General features: G+C 44.7%; 1 protein-coding gene across 5 annotated transcripts; it reads left to right on the top strand.

Moving 5' to 3' along the window:
• The first annotated feature begins 4,992 nt into the window (after positions 1–4,992).
• ZNF436 (zinc finger protein 436) lies at positions 4,993–13,948 on the top strand. 5 transcript variants are annotated; one of them, XM_006056559.4, is made up of 4 exons: positions 4,993–5,307; positions 6,615–6,707; positions 7,490–7,616; positions 10,213–13,948. In XM_006056559.4, the coding sequence occupies exons 2-4, from the start codon at positions 6,675–6,677 to the stop codon at positions 11,463–11,465; spliced, it is 1,413 nt and encodes a 470-aa protein (XP_006056621.1). In that variant the 5' UTR covers positions 4,993–5,307; positions 6,615–6,674; the 3' UTR covers positions 11,466–13,948. The 5 variants fall into 5 exon arrangements, with proteins under 5 accessions (XP_006056621.1, XP_006056624.1, XP_025134533.1 ...); XM_025278748.3 differs by lacking the exon at positions 4,993–5,307 and adding an exon at positions 6,912–6,979 and having other exon boundaries at positions 5,869–6,707; XM_025278749.3 differs by lacking the exon at positions 4,993–5,307 and adding an exon at positions 6,123–6,390.
• Positions 13,949–18,008: the final 4,060 nt, after the last annotated feature.

Here is an 18,008-nt window from a genome sequence, read left to right on the forward strand (position 1 = left end):
CTTGAGACTTAAGTCTCCAAGCACCTATCTGGTTTCTCCTCCAAGTACCCCACTGGCCCTCTCAGTCCAGTCCGTCACAAACTGAGTTTACATCTTCTCTTTCTTAAATCCTGTCTTGTCTTTTCTGTTTGTCAACTATTTCCTTACTTAGACCCATCTTTGACCCTCTCCCCTTGTCCTCTTCATCTTATCAGTTATCAGTTCTAGAGTCTCCCTTGCCCAATCCTTCTCTCCACTGCCACCATCAACATTTTCTCTCAGGTGGGTTTTTTTTTTTTTTTTTTTGGATTGATGCAAAGGCCTCATACTTGACTCAAAATACTCCCAACTCAAAACACTCCCTACCTGGACTTCCCTGGCAGTCCAAAGGTTAAGACTCCGAGCTTCCAATGCAGGGGGCACAGGTTTAATCCCTGGAGAGGGAACTAAGATCCCACAGGCTGTGCAGTATGGCCATAAAAATAAAAATACACCCCCACCTTACCTGCACGAGCCATGCATGGCTCTAAGCATCATTCCCTCAGTCATTTTCAGTGGATTTTCACCAGCTGTCCTTGGTCTGACTTTAAAAGTTCCTGCCTGTCTTTAGTGGTTTATCTTCTACCCTTGCTGCCTCTTATGCTATAGCCAGCCTAAGGGAGGTATTTGTCCTGTTCTTGCAAACCTGACGGACCTTCCCAACTGTGGCTGCCTATTTTGACCCCACCCCCATCCCAGTCCAAATCTTACGCTTTCTTCGAGGCTCATGTCTTCTATGAAGTCTTCTCTGATCCCCTGGCTGAAAGATATGGTTCCTCAGAACTTCTACAGTACCATGAAATGCTATTAATTTTTACACAGCATTCTACCATGACAAAGATAATTTTTTTGTATGACAGTGTCAATATTATCTATTAATTATTGAGCATTTACTAGCTGAGTATCTTGGGCACATTATGTAAATGTCATGCCTTCATCCTTCATTTGTAAAATGATGGAAATAATAACACTGAGCTCATAGGGTTGTTGTGAGCATTCATTAGAATCACACCTGACACAAAGCACCCAGTTAGTGAGTATCAGCTATTGGTATGAGTATGGGGCGAGGGGGTGGGAGGGCGGTACTTTATATTGTCTCAACTAACCCTCAGACCCCCCTGAACTAGGTTACTATTATTATACTGTTTTTTTTTTAAACTTGTGGGTTGAGAACTGGTGGGTTTTAAATGAAGTTGTGCGCAAAAACAACAAAATTAAAATTGTGGGGAAATATACATAACAAAAAATTAGCCATCTTAACCATTTTTTAAGTGTACATACAGTCCAGTAATGTCAAGAACATTCACACTATTGCTCAGCCAATCTCCAAAACTTTTCGTTTCGCAAAACTAAACTTCTGTACCTATTAAACAATTCCCCATTTCCTCCTTCCCTAGTCCCTGGCAAGCCCTATTCTACTTTTTGTCTCTATGTACTGTATTATTATACTGGTTTTACAGACCGAGAAAACCCAGGTTCAGAGGGTAATCTGCTTCTAGGAGACAGAATCTGGCCTGAGCTTGGGGCCCCACGCATACTCTGAGTCACTCTGAAGCACGGTTTCACCTGAGACAGCGTCTGTGCTGCATTTGCCTCCCCCACGACCATCGTGGCCACTGGGTGCCAGGGCCCTCCTCTGGGCCCCTGCGCTTTGCAGCCCTTCTCACGTGTAATCCTCACGGCAGCCTTGCAGTCACTGAGGGGCAGTGTCCTATCTCCCAGCGCCAAGCTGATATAGGACAGATACACTGTAAATGTGGAATCAGGCCTGATGCCTGTCAATAGAGTAAACAGTACTAAATAAGCCTGTGGCACATTTTTAATGCAACTGTTTACATGTTTTCAAAGTAGTGACACTCTCAGGAGAAAACCAGCTGAAATGCATGAGGTCAGAAAGAGCTTCCCAGTCCCCGCCACCCCCTCTCTTCCTGCAGAGTCAATCTGCTCTTCTCACCCCAGGCCACCCCCCACCCCATCTGCACCTTGTCGCCAGCACTGCTGACCCACAGTCAGAGCCAGAGGCAGGCAGGCGGGCGGGCAAAGGGACACAAGAGACCGCGCCTGCTCTGCTTCCTCCCCTGCCACTCCACCCCCACGTTCTTCCCTCCAGCCATACCCAATCCTGACCATTCTGAAACACGCTCTGTCCTTTCTCGCCTCCCTGACTGCGCACATGCTTTTCTGGAAGACTGGAATGCTTCCCCTCCCCTCATTCTCCACCTCCAAGACTCCTACGGTCTCTGCGAGCCAGCTCCGTCGCCTTCTCTGTGAAGACTCCTCCCCTACCCACCTCCCCAAGCTCTGAGTCCGCCCCTCTTTGGAGCAGCCTAGTTAGCTCATCAGAGTGCTCTCGCATCTGGACTGAAGTGACCGTCTGTAACTCAGTGTGTTCCCCACGCTCCCAGCTCCTTGTGCTAAGATGAGGACGTCTTCATCTCTGCTCCAAGCAGGGGTAAAGAGGATTTCGGATCACTGATTTTTTTTTTTTTAATGTTCCTGATATATTTCAAAATGAAGAGACAACAAGATCACAAATATTGAGGCATCTTTTTCAAGGTCTAGCAAATGAATACTTCCAAATACAAAAAATTATAATTGTGCTGCTCACAGATAATTATATGATTTATTAAGATATATTAATATTAATAAACATATATGATTTATTAAAGCATAAGACATATAATATTTTGTATTATCAGTTCAGTTCAGTCGCTCAGTCGTGTCCGACTCTCTGTGATCCCATGAATCGCAGTACGCCAGGCCTCCCTGTCCATCACCAACTCCCGGAGTTCACTCAGACTCATGTCCATCGAGTCAGTGATGCCATCCAGCCATCTCATCCTCTGTCGTCCCCTTCTCCTCCTGCCCCCAATCCCTCCCAGCATCAGAGTCTTTTCCAATGAGTCAACTCTTTGCATGAGGTGGCCAAAGTACTGGAGTTTCAGCCTTAGCATCATTCCTCGTATTATATATTTATATAAATATCATATATTGTATTTATACATTATATATACAAGACTTATTAAGATATAACAATTTATAGGGCTTAGTAGGCACAGCAGTCTGTTAATAAGAAACAAGCTTCAGGATATGTAAGGAGGCTATTTGATCAAATTGGTCAGTGGATGTGACATAATGTAAAACCCCATTTGGAGACATTGTCAAAAGCCTAAATTGGAGACCCTGATGAAACTGTTCACCGGGCCCCCTCCTCCAATGGCAGGCTGTGCTGCTGCCTCTGCACACAGTAGGTGCTGATTGTATGCTGAAAAATGGGAACACAGCTTTCCAAGTTAGTTACTGAAAACCCACCCACAGTAGTATTCATGAAAACAATGAAAGTCCTAACAATGGGGCAGGAAGCCACCTCCTTCTCCAGTGACCCCAACCCTCAGAGTCCAGCTGAAGGCTGCAACAGGAAACCCCTCACCCAGTGTCTTTCCTCCCCCTCTTCCCCACTGCCCACCCCCCAGGGGCACCAAATGCACTCATGCTTTCCGTCCACTCTCAGCCCCACTTCTTCTCAACCCTCTGGAGGGTCCCAGGTGAAAAAAGAGAAAAGCACTTACTCATAGGAGGAGGCAAGCAGCCAAGCTGGGCTTGGAGAGTTGTCCTGCCCCCAGGCAGGCCTGAGGAATAAAAGAAACAGCAGCGAGAGGACAAAGAAGGACTTAAAGCTCTGGAACAAGGGGAAAGAAAAGGCCTAAGAAAGTTTACAAAGCATCTGTCAGAGAAGGGATGAAAAGGGAGCCCCACTGAGCTGAGGGGCTTGGGCACTCACCTCACCTTCGCCCCAGTTAGAAACCTGCAAACTCTGAGCTGATCTCTCTCTTCCTTGTCCCAGAGCTTTCCCTGGGAGCGTGATGCCTCACCTGGCTGGGTTTTTGGTAGCCCCAAATACTTCTGCTCTACTTGGCTCAATACACCAGTTCTCTTGAACTCAACAGACTGACTCAACTGCCAGCTCCCTCTGGATTTTCACTGAAATACTCTGGATAATAAGGTTACCAGCAGATCTCCAAAGCTATCCAGCCACTTTGACTTCCCAGATGTTCTGAGCCAGTGAAAATATCCACAGGCTTTCTGAAAGTCTCTCCTGCCACCAAAGGCAGGATTAATAGTAATATCAACGATCATCTGAGTGCTCTCTCTGTATGGAATGCTTTAAATCATCTTACTGCTCACCACCAACTTAGGTACGGATTACCCAATTTCACCAGAAAGGGAAGTGGGCCTGGAGCGATTAAATGACTTTCCAAAGGATACACAGCCTGGATTTCAACCTAGGTCTGTCTGACCTTGATGCCCACACACTTCCCACTCAGGACACCGCCTCTTGGGGATCCTCTACGATTCTATTTTGTGTGTGTGTGTGTGTGTGGTTCCCATATTAATTTTAGATGGGGAAGGGATGGTACAATTCTGTGGTATCTAAAAAATTTCTTACCTCACAGTTGGCAATGTAGAGTGGGGAGTGGGAGAGTCTGCTTCCTGGCTGGGTAGGGTCCTGAGTTCTTTTTAAACACTTGATTAATTAACCATAAATAACTGGGCACTGGGAACAGAACACTCACTAATAAAAGCATAGCCTAGAGTCACGTTTGATGAAAAAAATTCAAGTCACTTGGTGGATGGACATATCTGCAAAACAAAAGAAAAGCCCCTTTCCCAGCCCAGGCAGAGAAGTCTCCTGTACAGTTAGAGACAACAGGCTTCTGGGCACGTGGCCAAGGTTCTGGGGATATTTATAACTTGAAGAGGGTGGGAGTCCCTAATAAGCTGCTATATTCTTTTTCCATCACTTCCCTCTCCAAGGCTACAGCGAGCTCGGAGCTCTCCTTCGCGCAGAATGCCTGCTCTCCCTAGTGCTCCGCTTCCATTGTCTCATTTTCTCATCCTGGCTGGGGAAAGGGAAGGCTGCAAGTCCTTCCGTTCGGAAGAGCTCCAGTTGAATGCAGCTTAGCTGCTGGTGGTATTTCTTGGCTAGCTGCTGTGGTCTCGGAGATCTGCCTAGGAGCCTGTGGTTTCTCTGAGCTGCCTCAGAGTCTGATGTTTCGGGAATTCTGTGAGTCTTTGGGAACCGCCTACCATCTCTGGGCTTTGCCTGCATGTCTACGGATTCGAGATCTACCTGCAGATCTAAGATATCCAGGATCTGCCGCTGATTCCTAGAATCTTTCCAAACGTCTGCAGTCTCAAGAGAACTCTGCCTGAGGATTTGAAATCTGTTTTGAGGCCTCTTGGATCTTTTGAAGCCGGAGACCTAACGCATCTTTTGCGGGCCAGGAGGTGAGTCTGTTGGTTCCCAATTCGGGTTTTCGGCTTCCTGCCTTCAGTCGGTCAGGGGCTGTTAACATCCTGAGAGCCCGCTGGGCTTAGGCCGTTAGAGGCCCACGATCCCATCGACGCGGGAGGCCGCCAGGAACTCTTTTAGCAGGCAAGCCCTCAGGGATAATAAGGACAGACTTTCCGAACCCCGGGGCCCGGCTCGCTCCACCTTACGCGCCCTATAACCCACCCTCTCTTCTGACTTCGCTCCGGCTTTTGCCTCCCCTCCGCTAGGCGCAACTCAGCCGGCCCCTCAAGGGGATCCCGTTTTAGAAGGACGCGGTCGGACACCCCTACAGGGTTAACAGCGATAGAGCCGAGTCCCAGCCGGGGCCTGCCGTGGACCTCACTCTCCTACGGAAGGGCTGCGCGGTGTCTCCTGGGAGTTGTAGTCTGCGCAGCAGTGAGAGAATGCCGCGGTGGCTGCTGGGAGATGTAGTGCGTGGGTGGCGCTCAAAGTTCCAGCGCGGCCGCCGAGTCTCCTCTGGGGAGTGGGCGGCTGCTGCTTTCCTCTCAGGCCGGGGTCGTCAAATGAGAGCTAAATCCAGAGGAACCCAGCACAGGCTAGCACTTATATTAGGCTCGATGTCGCAGTTAAGCTTAATTTAAGCTCGACTCAAGATAAACTTCTAGGGGTGTGAGGAGAAGCAGGGCAACCTCTCTGGCTTAATCCGACTGCGCTCTCCAAGAGAAGAAAGTGAAAGATACTCCGCCCTGGCTAGGAGGACGCGCTTTTTTTCTTCACCCTTTTGTTCTTTCCCTCCGTGGCTTTTGGCCTCTTGACTGGCCTTTGTACGACAGAGTGGAACTTCAACTCCCGACAGGCCACGGGGACGGACGCAGGCGCGCTAAAGGGGCTCTGCTGGGCTACGAGAGGCGGGCCTAATACTCGGCATCTAATTGGCAGAGCGCTTTGGGAGCTTCGCTCGCTGATTGGCCGAGGCAGCTGCCGGAAAGGGCCCAGCCTCGACATGGAGGAGCAGAGGCGTTCTGTGGGCTGGGCTGAGAGCCTCCTCCCTGAGAGAGCATCGGCTTGACCCCCGGGTTCGGGAGGGACCGAGCCAGGGGGTTGTCTTATTAAATTCTGGCAGCCTCCACCCCTTGGTGGCGGAGACACAGAGGGCGGGTCGCGCTCGAGAGTCAGGGAGGAGAGTGACCCGGCCCGGGTTCAGGGCCCTCCCCACCCGCCTGGGCGGCCAGAACTCCAGCCCTGGGGAGTGGGCAGGGCCTGTTTCTGTGCCTCACGCCCTGCTTTTCGCCTCCTATAGCGCTGTCTGCTAGCTGCTTTTCCTGCTCTCTCTCCTGGGAGGCGAATCCTTGAGCCCGAGATGGCAGCCACCCTGCTCATGGCTGGGTCCCAGGTAAGCCGGGGGTGGCTTCTTGGACCCTGCCTGTGCTTAACCACCTCGTCCCCGCGTTTCTTTGCTCTGCAAATCCCTGTGGGAAATTCCCTGGGATTAGTAATTCGCTTGCTTTGCCATTCTGCCTCCAGAGACCCAGTATCAGGACGGTATAGCCACAAACAAGCATTTATTGAACACCTGCTGTTTGCCTTTCAATACTAGGGAGACAAAGATGGATGGAACGTGCCCTCCCTGTTTGCTCACAATCTGTAGGAAGACGGATGCATCCGGTTAGCCATGAAACTAGCGTGATAAAAGCACTATTTTCTGTAGGAGCAAGGTGCTGTGGGAACCAAGAAGTGGGAGTATTTGAGGCGTGGGAGGAGGAGTGGAGCAGAGCGGCGGAATGGGCGGGGGGCGGGCACTGACGAACAGCTGGTGCTGGAACAGGGTTTTAAGGAATAGTAGGATTTCACTAGTCCGAGGAAGATATTCCAAGAAAAGAGGAGCGTTGTAGGTAAAGGTATGGAATGATGTAGATGCTCGATGTGTTCTGAGAAGAGTACTGTTAAGAGGAGGGCAGGGGTATCCGGCCATGGGACCAAAGCAGTCTGCTCATAACTTGCCGTCTCCTGAACCACATCTCTTTGTTGCTTACTTATTTCTCCTTTGGACTCTACATATCAGACCTAATGCCTTTTGCCTTCTCAACAATTCCAGTCATGTCTCTCATTTCAAGAAGAAAAATTGGTACTAACTTCCTAGATACCCAGTATTGAGGAAGCAATGTGTGATTTCAGGCACCTGTGACATTTGAAGATATGGCCATGTACCTCACCCGTGAAGAATGGAGACCTCTGGATCCTACACAAAGGGACATTTACAGGGATGTTATGCAGGAGAATTATGGAAATGTTGTCTCATTAGGTAAGAATTCTCTTTCTCCACCCCACATTTTTTGAGACTATCAAAAATGCCTTAGCTCTTTCAACACAAACTAGTTACTTGACTTTTAAAGCACCTAATTGGATTTTGGCGTGGGCTGAGCCCTCAGGCAGATCTTTGAGTGAGGGAATATCAAGGTCATATTGTCTAGGATGAAAGATTGTTTCTGCACATTTTAGAAACACTCAGATTTCTTGCGCCCTGAATCATTTGCCATTCTCCAGCCTGTTTGTACAGATCACTGACCAAACAGGTCTGACATAATGGTACTTGCCAGGTTATAAATGCCCCTGTAAATGGTGCTTTTACTAGAAGATGAAGGGGTGCTGACCGAGGTTGACAAGAGGGCAAAAGCCACCTTTTTGTGTTTGTTTTGGCTTCAGAGCCCTAGCTTTGCCTCAGGTCCTTTATTTATCCAGAGTAGGTACTTGTCTAGAGATGTTTCAGAGTTGATCATAGATTTTGAGTATGTCAGATGCTGTTCCAAGAGAATCCTGAACTAAATGAGATCACAAATTCTATTAAAGAGGGAAGCTAATTTTTTTAATGGCCTGCAAACCTGTCTTTTCTCTGAGATACCCTTTTGTCTGGGTGCAACTAGAATAAACTGTTCTTGAGCCGAACAGTCTTTTGACTCACTTTGTCTCCTGTTAGGACTTGACAGAAGTTCGCAACCATGTATGGTTCACTAGGTTATCTGCCATTCATTAGGATTATTTCTTTTTCTGAAAGCTTTATCCCCATAACTTTTAACAAACAAATGGCAACTCTGAAGGGTTTCCTATTTAACCTGGACTCTCTCTGATGTCTCAACTTTCTTGGATCCTTCCTTTAGAAATGCAACTAGAAATGACGCTATCTACCCACATCTGATGTAGTCAGGAACCCAAGTATTCCACTTATTCCAACAAAAACAAGAAATGAGAATCTTAAAGAAATGTGAATGTATATGTCAGTTGTCCAGCCCAAGGAATGCTTGTTAGAAAGATGGAAACATGGAAGCACCAAAAAAAAAAAAAAAAAAAAAAAACAAGTTTCTTGCCCAAACAAGTTTGGGAATAGGTTAAATAATGTTTACAAGACTTCTTTACCTTCAGACTCCTCAGAACCTATAATCTGGTATCAGGGCATTTTGGATTTCTAAGAGGATGTTGTAAGCACCATTTACCAAACTAATTTATCCATAGACCTTTTTTCCCCAGAATACCTAGTAACCTCTTTCTAAAAAGTGTACCAAGAGACACAACTTGGAAAAGCAGTGACTGGTAGAAAGTTTCTTATACATAGTGACTTTGTGTATTTTGATTTTCTTTTAAAGTCTTTACCTAGTCAAAGCCAAGAGTATTCTGAGCCAGGCATCTTTTTTGCCTTCTCCAACTGTCTCACTTCTGTTTGCATTAAAAGGCCAGTGAGGGGGACTTCCCTGGCAGTCCAGTGCTTAAGACTGTGTTCTTCCAATGCAGAGAGTGTGAGTTCAATTCCTGATCGGGGATCTAAGATCCCAAAAGCTGCATGGTGAGGTAGGAAAAAAAAAAGTACAAAAAAAAAAAAAGCCACTGAAAAGTAGCAAGTAACATTTGGCAGTCATTTTTCCTGTCAAGTGAGACTTGATATAGATTGATAAAAATCTTTTTTTCTCCAATGCTAACCCAGTAAGTCCATTTTTTTCCCCTAGTAGGTGCTTAGTAGATATTAAATAATGCTAATGATGAAGACAAGTTAAGAACATACAATATACACACACATGCAAAATATCTAGGCTCTTGGGTTTTAGAAGTTCTAATTTAGAGTCTTTTATATTTTCTTTTATATATATATATATTTATTTATTTGGCTGTGCTGGGTCTTAGTTGTGGCACACGGTTTTAGTTACAGCATGTGGGATCTAGTTCCCTGACCAGGGATCGAACCCTGGCCCCCTGCATTCGGAGCTTGAAGTCTTAGCCACTGGACCACTAGGGAAGTCCCTAGAATCTTTTATATTTTCTATTTCTGGTTTTCTTCTTTTGAAACGCCAGGAACGTATATAATTTGAATAAAGAACCATTAACTGTAGTGATACAAAGCATTAACTTTTATCAGACACCTGGATTTGTATCTTAGCTTCACCATTTACTACTGTGTAACCTTTAGTGAACCACTTCTGTGGACCTTGGATTTCTCATTCATAAAGTGGAAATCATCATGATGTCCAGAGAAGGCAATGGCACCCCACTCCAATACTCTTGCCTGGAAAATCCCATGGACGGAGGAGCCTGGTGGGCTGCAGTCCATGGGGTTGCAAAGAGTCAGACACGACTGAGCAACTTCACTTTCACGCATTGGAGAAGGAAATGGCAACCCACTCCAGTGTTCTTGCCTGGAGAATCCCAGGGATGGGGAGCCTAGTGGGCTGCTGTCTATGGGGTCGCACAGAGTCGGACACGACTGAAGTGACTCAGCAGCAGCAGCAGCATCATGATGTCTAGTGCTCAGGGTGGTTGAGGTAATTCACATAAAGAACTTAGCACAGTGCCCACCCCACAGTAGATCATTTTTGTGTGTGTTTACCAATAATATTCTTTACCCTTTATTACAGATTTTGAAATCAGGAGTGAAAATGAGGTGAATCCAAAGCAAGAGATTAGTGAAGATGTAGAATTTGAGACTGCATCTGAAAGACCTGTTGGAAATACTGAGGAAAATCCTGAAAGTGAAGAGGCCTTTGACAACAGGGATAGATCAGAAAGACAATGGGGAGATTTAACGGCGGAAGAGTGGGTAAGCTATCCTCTCCAACAAGTCACGGATCTGCTTGTCCACAAAGAAGTCCACACAAGCATCCGATATCATATATGTTCTCATTGTGGAAAGGCCTTTAGTCAGATCTCAGACCTTAATCGGCATCAGAAAACCCACACGGGTGACAGACCATATAAGTGTTATGAATGTGGGAAGGGCTTCAGTCGAAGTTCCCACCTTATTCAACATCAAAGAACACACACTGGGGAGAGGCCCTATGACTGTAATGAATGTGGGAAAAGTTTTGGAAGAAGCTCTCACCTCATTCAGCATCAGACAATCCACACTGGAGAAAAGCCTCACAAATGTAACGAGTGTGGGAAGAGTTTTTGCCGGCTGTCTCACCTCATCCAGCACCAAAGGACCCACAGTGGGGAAAAACCCTACGAGTGTGAGGAGTGTGGGAAAAGCTTCAGCCGGAGCTCTCACCTAGCTCAGCACCAGAGGACCCACACAGGTGAGAAGCCTTATGAATGTAATGAATGCGGGCGAGGCTTCAGTGAGAGATCTGATCTCATCAAACACTATCGTGTCCACACGGGGGAGAGACCCTACAAGTGTGATGAGTGTGGGAAGAATTTCAGTCAGAACTCTGACCTTGTGCGCCATCGCAGAGCCCACACGGGGGAAAAGCCGTACCACTGTAATGAATGTGGGGAGAATTTCAGCCGCATCTCACACTTGGTTCAGCACCAGAGAACCCACACTGGGGAAAAGCCATATGAATGTAATGCCTGTGGGAAAAGCTTCAGCCGGAGCTCTCACCTAATCACACACCAGAAAATTCACACTGGAGAGAAGCCCTACGAGTGCAATGAGTGTTGGCGAAGCTTTGGTGAAAGATCGGACCTGATTAAACACCAGAGAACCCACACAGGAGAGAAACCCTATGAGTGTGTGCAGTGTGGAAAAGGATTCACCCAGAGCTCCAACCTCATCACACATCAAAGAGTTCATACGGGAGAAAAGCCTTATGAATGCACAGAATGTGAGAAGAGTTTCAGCCGGAGCTCAGCTCTTATTAAACATAAGAGAGTGCACACTGACTAAGTCCTGTAATTACAACTGGGAAATGATTCATTTGAAGGTACAATTGTATTTGATATCAAAGAGCTCTCTCAAGACTGAAGCTTCTCTTACTGTACTGAATTTCTTTGTTGTGGGTCACCATTTAAAACATCACAGAAGACAAGCCACTTGAAATTCTGACCCATGGCTTTGGGAATATTATTCCCTTTTCCAAAATAGTGATTTGTATTCACCCAATACTAACGAATTATTTCATCAAAATCAGCCTCACAAATAACTGGAAATCTGAAGACCAGGTGATAAATAATGCTGGTAAATGCTCAGGCCTGGAAATGGAGTAAATCTTTCAAAGTAATTTCTCCCATCCTTGACCCAAAGAGCTATACTAGGAGAAATGTTGAACTGTGATAGGGTGGTCACAGCTGCTTTGGAACAAAACAACCAGAGACTTTACCTGAATTGCCACACCTATTCACTCACCATCATAGTAGCTGGGCACACACATCTTCCCTTCAAAGGGCTTCTCCTTGAGTTGCTCATGCATTTGCATCTTTCTATCTTCCTGAGAGCAGGATTCTGCACGGTGAAGGCAATGATCATCACTTTTCTCCTCATTGTTTCTAGTTAACTTTTTTTAAAGCTTTCCTCTTTGTGAAAGCTAACTGAAGATTCAGATTGAAAGGAAAAATGAGACACAGATTGGGGACCAAGGACTCATCAACAGTGGTGATTTTAGCAAGAGATGCCCACTGTTGTTATTGCCATTGATCAGAATTTATGTATTTTCTTTGGGGATCACTGTAGGGAATATTGTAGGGAAAATATCTTCAAGGAAAACTAGGACCATAAGTGATGGTGGAGTGTAAGGAGCAAGTGGAATTGACTGAGGTAGGAAGCATAGAGTTCCTTCCCAAGGAATCAGGTCGTTTCTGTGTTCTTTCACCTCTACCCTATAAGATCAAGTCTCCCTATACTGCTAACTCTAGGATTTGATAAGGGCCACATCCCAGTGTTTATCTTAGCTTGCATAAGGGCATGTGTATGTACAGTGAAATGTGTATTCTTGATGTTTTTCCAATAGCAGAAACTGAATTCACACTGAATTAGCATGCTCTTGGGTGATATTGATCATGTGACAGAAAAACTGACATAACTCTAATGTGAGAAATGTCCTTTTGTTCATTCTTTATGAAAAAAATTTAAACACTAGTGCTCTTGTGTGCACTCTCCTGAAAGATCTGTACAGAACCAAGCACTTGTTTATATGTATTAGTCTGTTGGAGATAATTACCAAATAGGTTGATTGTCGTAGTCTCAGACTGAATGATTTTCTCTTTGCCCTAGTCACAAGGAATTAATAAACCTAGATAGGAATGTATTTCCATTCTCTCAGCTTACAAATTTAAGTGGTTTATGTCAACGTTGACCCAATTTAAGCCCAGTAATGTCAGTTCTCCTTATCTGAGCTCAAATAGGAATTAAGAAATATCCCGAATGTTGATGCTTATCCAAGCATTTGGGGGTGGGGGTGGGAGGGAATCGATGTCCAGGAATAGGGGCTAGAGTAAGGAATATTTTTTTTTGAGTCTGCCCCAAATACTGTGCTTTATTGTGAGTGTTGTAACATTTGAAAAACTTGTGCCATAACTCTTTGGGACTTGGTGTTAAAAGAGCCAGTGGTCTTTCTTGGGTAGTGTACTATAGTGATTTCCTGTGACCCACCGCCCTGTGGGTCTGCATCCTTTGCAATAACACAACCTCAGAAGTAACAATGAAATACTCCACAGAGTAGATGTCTTTCTGTTGGCACTCCTATTTAAATACAGAATCGGGCAGGGAGCATGTTCTTTGTTCTATACGAAATCTAGCTGTGGGTATTCATATTTTAATTGTTGAATGACTTACATGTTCTTGATGACTAAACTCAAACATGTCTTTTTCCCATATCAGTGTTGCTGATGGTTTTAATGAATATCAAAATTCTCCTGTTGTTTCTGTGATCTGCTAGGGGCATTAGCTTCAGAGTGGCCAGAGAAGACATCATCTCCATGACCTAACTGTATTTTACCCGCTTTTCCTTCCCTATTCTCCTGCCTTACCCCCAGCCTGTTCCTTCTGCTGCTCTTGGCTTCTAAGTGCCCCAGCCTTCTCTCCAGACATGTACACTCCAGTTGGGAAGTTAAAAGGGCAGAGGGCCAGACCAGCTCTATCCTCTCTTCCTGCCAGTTGTTGCCCATTTGCTGCGTTGAACTCTGTGTAAAGTTATGCATCAGTCTCTCTTTGCTAAAGCTTTCTGCATGCCTTCTGCTCCCAAGTCTCTGGCTGCTTCTGCACATACCCTGAACACATTGTGCCTGTTTTCTATGATTGTGGAGAGTGAGTGAACAAGTTAAGTATGTAGCACAGTTTTCCTTCTGGTATTGGTCACAGTTATATTAGTGTCTATCTACATCTGTATTCTTACAATATTCTGTAATTAAAAGTAAAATTTTTAAAATCAAAAAGTGAAGAATTATTTTAGTAATTCAGCACCAATTCACAAAACAGCTTTTCATCAGATTCATTAAAATTGGGCACAATTGGTTTTTTATATTGATGCCTTTGTACAGATGTTCTTGTGGGAATCTGGGAAGTGTCTTCACATATCGGTCAGCCTTTTGGATATTGCCATATTTGGGGGAGATGCAAAAACCTAGACATTTCCTATGAAGATTAGGCTGATGACAAAGCACCATGGAAATATTTGGTATGGGTAACTCATTAACTTTGGGGAAGGAAAACAAAAGCAAAAAAAAAAAAAAAAAGGAAAAAAATGAGGGGAGGCCATATTGCTTGAAGGAGATATTTTTGGGTATCTGTTAATACTAAAACAGTTTCTACTAAATTAGTATTAGGATCCCAGAACAGAGAGATGTCTTAAAAATAGTCAGAGGCTCTCAATTCATGACAAAATTTCACAGTCTGCCTAAGGCAGTGATTATTTTCTGGTATTTTGTGGCCACAGTCTTCAATTTTCTTACAAGTAATTTTATCTTGGGAAGCCTTTTTTTTAATGGAAGACCAATTTAGAAAGAGGTAGGGAGTAGAAGTGCTTTAAACTGGGGGAAAATACAAATATGAAAGAAAATTTTTAATTTACCCTATAGCCAAGACTGGAAAGAGATTTTATAAATTATCAGACTTTTTTGGGGTGGGGGGTGATGAGGGGCTGCGCCACATGGCTTGTGGGATCTTACTTCCCCAACCAGGGATGAAACCTGTGCCCTTGGCAGTGAAAGCTCAGAATCTAACCACTGGATCTCCAGGCAGTTGGCATAAACATTTCTTAAAACTTTTTTTCTCCTTCCTACATGTTCAGCATTTTTTATTTCTGGAAGGGAAAGTTCAAGGAAAATGGTGGAGAAATTGACCTGGCACTTCTCCTTCAGGGTATTTAATATGTTAATATTTTACCATTATTCTAATAGAGGCAGATTTCCTTCCCTGAATTTTCTCTAGGTGGCTAGCCCTTGGTTAGGGCTGTGTGTGCTTCCAGTCCATTAGGACTCCACTGAGTCCATTGAAATGATAATTTGTTAAATGGTTTCATAGTGTTTCAAAGGTTAGTGTTCCTGTGAAAAAGGAGTTCCTGTGCCTCAGGAGAAACTTACTCTTTGAAGCATTGGTTAGATACCCATCTCTGTACAGTAGAGGAGCAGCCGACTGGGACCTCCTTATCTCCAGGAGACTTCAAGATAAAAAGGTTGTTAGTGAAAAACAACTGAGGAGTAAAATGGATTGAAGAAAATTACCTTGTAATGACCTAAAATGGTTTCGTGGTGAATCTCATTGTATTTATCTGTTTTCCTAAATGGTTCATATGCAAAGTCTGTATCATTTTTACCTTCTTCAAAGGTGCTTTTGTTTTTCCCTTTGGGAGAGACCGAGGCTGATGATATCAAAATCTCACTTTGAATTTCATAGCATCCCCTGTGGGCTGCCTTGTAGACATCACTTGGAAATTACCCAGGCAGACCTGAAACTGAATCTACCACTTTGTTCTATCACCACCATCACCTTTCACCTGCTACTTCTGTACTTCCAAACTCAGTCATGGTCTAGTCATCCATGCTAGAAACTTATATTTCATATTTGAAAATACTCCTTAAGCCACCCTTCCAACAGCAATCATGAAAATCAGTTGCATAATTAGTCTTCCAGTCATTACCTTGCCAACTCCTAAATATTTCTCAAATCTATCTACCTGCTTTCTCTATTGCCCTCGCTTATCATGAAACCTTGGGCAAGTTACTTAGCTTCTCTCTTCCTTGGATTTCCCATCTGTAAAGTGGTGGGTAATTATACCTACCTCATAGAATTGCAAAGATTAAATGAAATAATAGAACTCAAAATATTAGTTGCAATTATTTAGACCATCCCCAAGCCACATCCTGCTTACTGAAACAACCTCTTAATGGGTCCTCTCTATTTTCAACCCCCTTCCAACTATTCTCCCTAGCTGCAGCTAGAATGATCTTTCTGAAGGGCAAACCCATTCTTGCCATTCTTCTGTGCAAAACTTTCTCATGCTTTCCATTGCCAGTGGCACAGTGTGTGAGGAAGTGAACAAGATCTGGCCTCTGCTGCCCTCCTGAGCTGCTATTCTCTGTACTTTCCCTGCACTTGCAGCACTCTCCAAGCTGCATCTCTTTCTCTCCACTCTTCTGGTCAACTTCTCCTCATCCTTCAGGTCTCCATGCCTAGCTTGTTCCAGAGAACCTTTCCTGATCCCACAAGACTGGATTAGGTGTTCCTGTTCAGTGTTCCCTGGGTTTATCCCAGTCAAAGCACTTTATTCCTGTTTTGTAAATGTCTGTTTACTTCTTTGTCTCCTCCACTAGATTTTTATATCCTCCAAGAAATCACTGTGTTTTGCTCACCATTGTATCTTCAGTCCCTAGCAAATGTTTGACTGAGAATAGGGAGGCAAAAAAACATGTCTTGGATAAATGAAAGGAGTTGATGTATCAATTTCATTCCCTTTAGCAGGACTGGTGACTTCATTTCTGATTTTTCACCACACAAGCCACTCATAAAAGAAAGTCTGTAGAAATGGGAGGTATTCTGTCATTGCATATCCGGTGGGGCCTCATGCAAGAGGAAAAAAGGCTCCCAAAGGCTATGTGATCCTCCCAAGGTAAAACGAGGATAAAATCACCTGCTCTTGAAGCGTCAGTATTTGATGAATCATTGTCATCTTTGGAGGGTTATCTAGGATTAGACATTATGGCAACTTTGGTAAAATGATCCTCCCAAGGTAAAACGAGGATAAAATCACCTGCTCTTGAAGCGTCAGTATTTGATGAATCATTGTCATCTTTGGAGGGTTATCTAGGATTAGACATTATGGCAACTTTGGTAAAATGTTGCAAGGCAAGCTCTCAATACAGGGAGCTTGGGCAGGATTCTAAACTCCCAGCTGTACATTTGGCTATTGGTCAACCTCTGAATTCTCCAAGCTGATAATTCTCCAAGTTGAGCATTATAAACCAATAGTTGTTAATATTTTGAGGAGGATCCAGATTCCTTTAAGAATCTAATGAAAGTTTTGACTCTTTTGAGAGTTCTTTATATATTTTGGTTACTGGACTTCCCTGGTGGCTCAGGCGGTAAAACGTTTGTCTACAATGTGGGAGACCTGGGTTCGACCCCTGGGTTGGGAAGATCCCCTGGAGAAGGAAATAGCGATCCACTCCAGTACTATTGCCTGGAAAATCCCATGGACAGAGGAGCCTGGTAGGCTACAGTCTATGGAGTCGCAAAGAGTCGGACACGACTGAGCGACTTCACTTTCCTTTATCAAATACATGATTTGCAAATACTTCTCCTAGTCTTTGACTTTTTATTACCTTAACGTCTTTCAAAGAACCAAAGTTTCACATTTTGATGAAGCCCTGTGTTCTAATAGGATTTTTACCCAAGATTTCCTTTTCTAAGTCTCCGTATTGATAGTTCTCAAGTTACAAGACTCAATCTTTGTTTTTTAGACGAGGGAGGAAAGAAGCACGCTTTCTAGATTTCACCTTCATTTGGTTATATCCACTCTATTGGAATTTGGGTTTTAGCCCAGGAGAAGGCAATGGCAACCCACTCCAGTACTCTTGCCTGGAAAATCCCATGGACGGAGGAGCCTGGTAGGCTGCAGTCCATGGGGTCGTGAAGAGTCAGATGCCACTGCGCGACTTCACTTTCACTTTTCACTTTCATGCATTGGAGAAGGAAATGGCAACCCACTCCAGTGTTCTTGCCTGGAGAATCCCAGGGACGGGGGAGCCTGGTAGGCTGTCGTCTATGGGGTTGCAGAGAGTCAGATCCGACTGAAGTGACTTAGCAGCAGCAGCAATACTGCCACTATACCAGAGCAACAGGGCCATCTTTCTGAGCCCTGTATGTTAAAGGGCCCTCCTCCAGTTGTACCTTTCCCCATGGAAGCAGAGGAACATGACATCTAGAGCTCATACTCCTGCCTCCCCTTCTAGATCACCGACTTCAGTTATCTAGGACTGAAAGGTTGTTGTTGAATCA

This window comes from Bubalus bubalis, chromosome 2 (genome assembly GCF_019923935.1).
Source record: "Bubalus bubalis isolate 160015118507 breed Murrah chromosome 2, NDDB_SH_1, whole genome shotgun sequence".
NCBI lineage: Eukaryota > Metazoa > Chordata > Mammalia > Artiodactyla > Bovidae > Bubalus > Bubalus bubalis.

What these genes read in the sequence shown, in the direction of transcription:
- ZNF436 (XM_025278748.3), top strand. Translation starts at nt 6,926, where the DNA reads ATGGAACGTGCCCTCCCTGTTTGCTCACAATCTGTAGGAAGACGGATG. An exon ending in TAGGAAGACGGATGCATCCG is followed by an intron (nt 6,980 to 7,489) that starts GTTAGCCATGAA and finishes GTGTGATTTCAG; the next exon opens with GCACCTGTGACATTTGAAGA. An exon ending in TGGAAATGTTGTCTCATTAG is followed by an intron (nt 7,617 to 10,212) that starts GTAAGAATTCTC and finishes CCTTTATTACAG; the next exon opens with ATTTTGAAATCAGGAGTGAA.